Genomic DNA, 5,897 nt, shown 5'->3' on the forward strand with positions numbered 1-5,897 from the left:
GGGGACAGTTCCAGGGGTCCCATCTGACTGGGTCCCGCAGGCGCTGCTCAGCGAGTGCGTGGCCCCCCACGTGACCGACTTGGGGCCTGTTTCCACCTCCGCCTCTGGCCCCGCTGCCTCTCTCTGCAAGATGTTCAGGTACAGGGAGAGGGCTAGGGCTGGGGCTGTCTCTGGGGGGCCTTGGGTGCTCTGCCCCCACCCCCGTTCTTTGCATCCAGGCTTTTACAGCTGGAACAAGCCCCCTCTGTTCTGCTGGTGCCTCTGATGACCCCCCCCCACTGGTCCCTGCCCTGCTGGGGGCTGTGCTGAGCCCCCTGCCTCCTGTCCATGCAGGGCGGTGGAGGAGGGGCTGACATACCGGTTCCACGCGGCATGGGCACCCGTGCTGCAGGTGCTGCGGGCCTTCTTCGAGGCATGTGGGAAGCAAGGACACCCCGTCATGAGGAAGGTGAGGGGCTGGGGCTGGGGCAGGGAGACTGTCCTTGTTAAGAATCATAAGACATGAGGGTTGAAGGGACCTCGGGAGGTCGCATCTAGTCCAACCCCCTGCTCGAAGGTGGACCAGGCCCAACTACATCCCAGGCAAGGCTCCAGATGTGGCCTCCCCAGTGCTGAATAGAGGGAAGAATCGCTGCCCTCCACCCACTGGCAACGCTTCTGCCAATGCAGCCCAGGATGCTGGTCACCTTCTTGGCAGTAAGGGCACACTGCTGGCTTGTTACCAGATTTAGTTTATAAGACTTTAGGCCTGGCACTGAATTCAGAGATGCTAGAGTTAGAACAGTTAGACCATTAAACGTGGTCACATCTACTCGGAAAACCTTGCCTGCCCACGTAAGAACAAGTCATTCTTTGAAGACAGCATTTATTGATTTTTTTTTTTTTTTTTTTTTTATTTTTTTTTTTTTTTTTTTTGCAAAAAATTCTTTAATTGCAAGCTTTTGGGCGCAAACACCTTTCACCAGGCATTGAAGAAAAGATTGTAGAAGTTCTCCAAGGTAGAAATGAAAGTTCATATTTCATAGCTTTTCACAGAGGAGTCAATAGGTGGAAAACTCTGGGCAGACCGTTCTTAGCTGGTAAGGATTCTCTCATGTCACCTCTTGTGAGGTTCAGTGATGACGCAAATTACTTTGAAACAAAGGTAGGAGCAGGATCTCAGGTTTCAGGTGGTTAGCGTTGCTTCTTGGGAAATTTATGAAGATGTCATTTAAAAAATGTAGTTCCCCGGTTTCTTTGGTCCCCCAGCCCAAGCAGTCTGGGACCCTCCCCTGCTCCCTTAGCTCAGTCTGCAACATACATGGGATGATTGTGCCATGCTTCTTGTCAACAGGTTCATATTCAGTTTATTGTCCATGGCAACCCCAGGTCCTTTTCTGCAGAGCTGCTGCATGACCATTCGGTCCCCAGCCTGCACCGGTGCATGGGACGGCTTCTGAGCCTCATAGGTGCCTTGCACAGAGCACAGCAGTAATGACACTCTCTGCACAGGGCCTGGGCAGTCCAAAGCTGCCCTGAGGGTTCCCAGGGTGGGAGTCCAGCGGCCGTCTCAGTCTGGGGGCTGCATCTGGCAGTAGAGGGCACCAGGCTGGGCTGTGGTCTCTGCCATGCGCTGGCCACATCCACATGACCATGCCCCCCCATGACCATGCCTTCACCCCTTCCCCCCAGTGCCTGCAGTCGTTGTGCGACCTGCGCCTGTCCCCGCACTTCCCCCACACAGCCGAGCTAGATGAGACGGTGGGGGCCGCTGTGGGCACCATGGGCCCCGAGGTGGTGCTGGAGGCCGTGCCCCTGGGCATCGACGGCAGGGAGTGAGTATGGCTGCACTGTAGGGGCTGGGCCTGGTGGGAGCTCCTGCCAGGAAGGGGCAGTGGGGGGAGGGGAAGCAGAGGCTCCTGGCTCGGGTGGATGAAGCCCTTTCCCCCAGGCAGCTGCGGCCAAGAAGAGCCGTGGAGAGGGAGGGGAAGCAGCTCCTGCCCACAGGGGCGAGGGGCTGGCACCTGCGGGGCCTTGTGGCATCAGCCCTGGCTGACCTGCACCCTCCTGCCAGGGAGACGCTGGACTTCCCGCGCAGCTGGCTCCTGCCCGTGCTCCGGGACCACATCCGCGGCGCCCGGCTTGGCTTCTTCACCAGCCACTTTCTGCCCCTGGCAGCTGCTCTGAAGGACAGAGGTAAGGGGTCGGGGGAGAGCTTCAGGGTCCCCCGTGTCTGTGGCTGTGCAGGGATTCCCTGCCCCTGGGTGAAGCGGGCAGCGCCAGGCAGTGAGGCAGGTGCCACTGGGGTAGAGGGGGCAGGGGGTTCTGCTGGCCCTGTCCCCCAGGCTGAGCCTGCTTGGCCCCTGTGTCCAGCTTGCCCAGCCAGTGCTGCCCAGTCTGGGCGTTTGCTCTCTAGGGCCCAGCTCCCCCCTCTATGCCCCAGCTCTTCCTGCTGCCCCCCTGGGGGGTCCGCTCCCACCAGGCTCACAGCTCATTCTCTCCACCGCAGCTGTGGAGCTGGCTCAGGATGGGAAGACGCTGGAGTCCAAGATCTATGACACGCTGCAGGGGCAGGTGAGCAGTGGCTCCCTGCTGAGGCCAACAGGTGCCCCAGGGTCCTGGACGCAGGGCCTGTGCCAGGCTCGAGCACAGCTGCTGCAGCCCTGGTGCAGGCAGCCATGGAAGGGGGGGATGTGGGGGTGGGTGGCAGGGCTCCCTGGGGAACGTGAGACCTTTCATGGCTCAGTCCAGCCCAGTGTCCTGTCTCTCACCACAGTGGAGTCGGATCACCAGGTGCTGCAGGGGTGGATGGGCCAAGCCAGGCTTGTCTCGCTGTAGCTTCCAGCGCTGGGAGGTTTGGAGCTCTGCACAGAGCCTCCCACCGCTGTTTGCCGTGTCTAATACCCACTGGTGCGACTCTATTTCATAACGTCCCAGGGCCATGGGGCTGGCAGGGACCTGTGGGTGTCAGTGTCACAGACAGTGAGAGTGGAAGGGACCGCAGGAGGTCACATCTAGTCCAGACCCCTGCTCCAAGCAGGACCAGCCCCAACTACAGCATCCCAGACAAGGCTTTGTCTAGGCAGGTCTTAAACACCTCCAGGGATGGAGACTCCACCATTTACCTGGGGAGCCTGTTCCAGTGCTTCACCACCTTCCTCATGGGCAGGTTTTTCCTAATATCCAACCTCACCTTCCCTTGCTGCAGCCTGAGCCCATTGCTCCTTGTCCTGTCAGCTGCCCCCACTGACACCAGTCCAGCTCCATCCTCTTTGCAGCCCCCCTGCAGGGAGCTGAAGGCTGCTATCAAATCCCCCTTCAGTTTCCTTTTTTCTTCTCACCACATTTCGTCCAGCCCTGTCCTGAGGCAGGTTCAGTCCTATCCAAACCAGCCCAAACAAACCCCTAATACTTGATGGGCCTTTTACCCTCCCTGGCTCCAGCACCCAGAGTTCGGCCCCTTCTCCAGGGTCAGTCTCTGTTCACCTTCCAGGTGTGGTCGCTGCTGCCTGGGTTCTGCCGGTGGCCCATGGACGTGGTGAGCTCCTTCAAGGGGCTGGCGCGCACCCTGGGCACGGCCCTCAGCGAGCGCCCCGACCTGCGCCTCCCCGTGTGCCAGGCCCTGCGCACCCTCATCACCAAGGGCTGCCAGACGGGTGAGTAAGAGGTGGGTGGTACAGACCAGCATGGCTGGGGACCTGGTGTCATGCCCCCAGGGCAGGGAAAGCTGTGGGAGGGTGAGGCTGAGACAGGGTTTAGCTGCCAGGACCATTGTATAATGCTGAGTCCTCCCAGTCCTACTCCTGGGCAGGCCCCCTGCCTCTTGAAGGGCAGGCCTGGCACATGTGGGGGTCACCCTGCAAGCCCTGGAGGGGGAACATGGGCAGGTGCCGAGGCCCTGGGCCCAGCACAGACCCTCACGGACCCACCGGTCTCTGCCCCCCCAGACGCTGAGCGGACCGAAGTCGGCCGCTTCGCCAAGAACTTCCTGCCTATCCTGTTCAATGTGTACAGCCAGCCGGGCGATGACAGGCGCAACTCGGCACATCGGCGTGCCGTGCTGGACACTGTCCGCACCTACCTCACTGTCACCGAGCAGCAGGTGAGGGGCAGCGCGGGGCGGCCTGTCAGTGCCTTTGTGGGTAGAGAGGGAAGGACCTGGTGCCACAGGATCGGCGCAGCCCTGGGCTGGGATTGCTGTGGGAGCCGGGCAGAGCCATGGGGAGGGGAGGGGAGCGTGGATGCAGTAGGGCCTGAAGGTGCTGGAGCAAGAGACCCAAAGGGACTGAGCTAAGACCCAGGAGCCCCTCCGTGCTTGAGCCCAGAGGGGCCGGACCAGGTGCAGCAGGGGACTCGGGGCACCTGGAAGAGCTGCTGCTGGAGCTGACCAGTTACTGGCCCTGACCTGGGCCTTGCTCTCTGCAGATGGTGTGTGGGTTCCTGCAGAAAGCCAGCGAGAAGCTGAGCAGCCCCGACAGCTCTGAGTTCACCAGGTAATGCCTGCTGCCTCCCTGGGGCTGCCTCTGCCTAGAGCCCCCAGTTCCCCCCTCCCCAAGCTGGCTCCCAGCACCCCCTATTCCCCATGGCTGTTCACTGGAGGGAGTGGAGCTGGGGAGCAGCGCCCAGGCCAGTCCCAGACTCACCCCTTCCCCACACAGGCTGTCCATCCTGGACCTGATCGTGGCCATGGCACCCTATGCCGACGAGCCGACCCTGGGCACCCTGTACCGCACTATCCAGCCCTCCCTGCAGGTGAGTCATGGGGTGAGAGCTTCCACCCTGGGTGGCTTGGGGAGAGGGGCTGGGGCGCTCCAGGGTCGGGGCAGGAGGCCCTGGGCTGGAAGGGTTTGTCTTTCCGGGGTCTCCACCATAGGTCGGCTGGGGTGGAGGTGGGATCCCTGGGTGCTCCGAGCTGCTGCTTCCTGGAGGGAAGGTGGGAGGCATGCATGGCCCCTGCAGCCCTCCCCAGCTCAGCAGTGGCTGGGACCTCTCCGCATGCTGGGAGGGGGACAGGGCAGACACAAGTCCCCTAACCGAGGCCATCCGGGCGCTGCCTCTGCAGACTAAGGAGCACGGGGTGCAGAAGAAGGCGTACCGGGTGCTGGAGGAGGTGTGTGCGGCACCCCACGGCCCCTGCCAGGCCTTCATCCGCAGCAACCTGGGGGAGTTGAAGACCGTCCTGCTGGACTCCCTCAAGAGCGCCACGTCCCCCGCCAAGAGGGTACAAGGCTGAGTGGGGTGCAGGGGAGGCATGTGCTGGGTGGCCAGGGTCCCTGGGGCCTGACCTTGGGGGAACATCGGGCACATGGCTGGGTGTGTGGAGCAGGGCCTGGGCCTGACATCATGGCACTGTCCCTATCTCCATCCCCAGCCGCGGCTCAAGTGCCTGTTACACATTGTGAAGCAGCTGACGGCTGAGGATGAAGCCTTCGTCACGGCTCTGGTCCCAGAGGTGAGGGGGAGCAGGGCTGAGGAGCCATTCCTGGATTAGGTTCTGGTTGGGGCTGGTCGAGGCTCCAGTGCTGGAGCCCAATGCCTGCTCTGGCCATGGCTTCTCCGTGGGGAGCTGCCCCCAGCTGTGGCGGAGGCCTGGCCCAGCCTGGGGGCAAAGGGCGGATCCGTGCCGGGCGCTGAGGGTGTCGGTCCCCCAGGTGGTCCTGTGCACCAAGGAGGTGTCAGTGGGCGCCCGCAAGAACGCCTTTGCGCTGCTAGTGGAGATGGGCGAAGCCTTCCTGCGCTTCGGTCCTGCCCCACAAGGTGAGACAACCCCCCTGGGTGTTGGGCCACGGACTCGCTATGGTCCCTGGTGCCGAGATCCCCCTGTGCCCTCCTGCGGTGGTGGGGCCAAGCCCTTCGCTGACCTGGCTGGGTATTGGCTGGTCTCTGTGGAGACCCCAGGGGTGGTGACAGAGTGGGGC

General features: G+C 62.2%; 1 protein-coding gene across 1 annotated transcript in view; it reads left to right on the forward strand.

Annotated features, from left to right (window-relative positions):
* RRP12 (ribosomal RNA processing 12 homolog) overlaps nucleotides 1–5,897 on the forward strand; it is a 24,826-nt gene that overhangs the window by 8,554 nt on the left and 10,375 nt on the right. The window contains exons 12-22 of the mRNA XM_019502136.1: nucleotides 41–138; nucleotides 334–448; nucleotides 1,672–1,814; nucleotides 2,054–2,175; nucleotides 2,489–2,553; nucleotides 3,473–3,635; nucleotides 3,927–4,081; nucleotides 4,405–4,472; nucleotides 4,638–4,731; nucleotides 5,042–5,200; nucleotides 5,351–5,431. Coding sequence (XP_019357681.1) covers nucleotides 41–138; nucleotides 334–448; nucleotides 1,672–1,814; nucleotides 2,054–2,175; nucleotides 2,489–2,553; nucleotides 3,473–3,635; nucleotides 3,927–4,081; nucleotides 4,405–4,472; nucleotides 4,638–4,731; nucleotides 5,042–5,200; nucleotides 5,351–5,431 — 1,263 coding nt within the window. The remainder of the gene's footprint in view (nucleotides 1–40; nucleotides 139–333; nucleotides 449–1,671; nucleotides 1,815–2,053; nucleotides 2,176–2,488; nucleotides 2,554–3,472; nucleotides 3,636–3,926; nucleotides 4,082–4,404; nucleotides 4,473–4,637; nucleotides 4,732–5,041; nucleotides 5,201–5,350; nucleotides 5,432–5,897) is intronic.

This window comes from Gavialis gangeticus, unplaced genomic scaffold (assembly GCF_001723915.1).
Source record: "Gavialis gangeticus isolate Ggan-Ray unplaced genomic scaffold, GavGan_comp1, whole genome shotgun sequence".
NCBI classification, from domain to species: domain Eukaryota; kingdom Metazoa; phylum Chordata; order Crocodylia; family Gavialidae; genus Gavialis; species Gavialis gangeticus.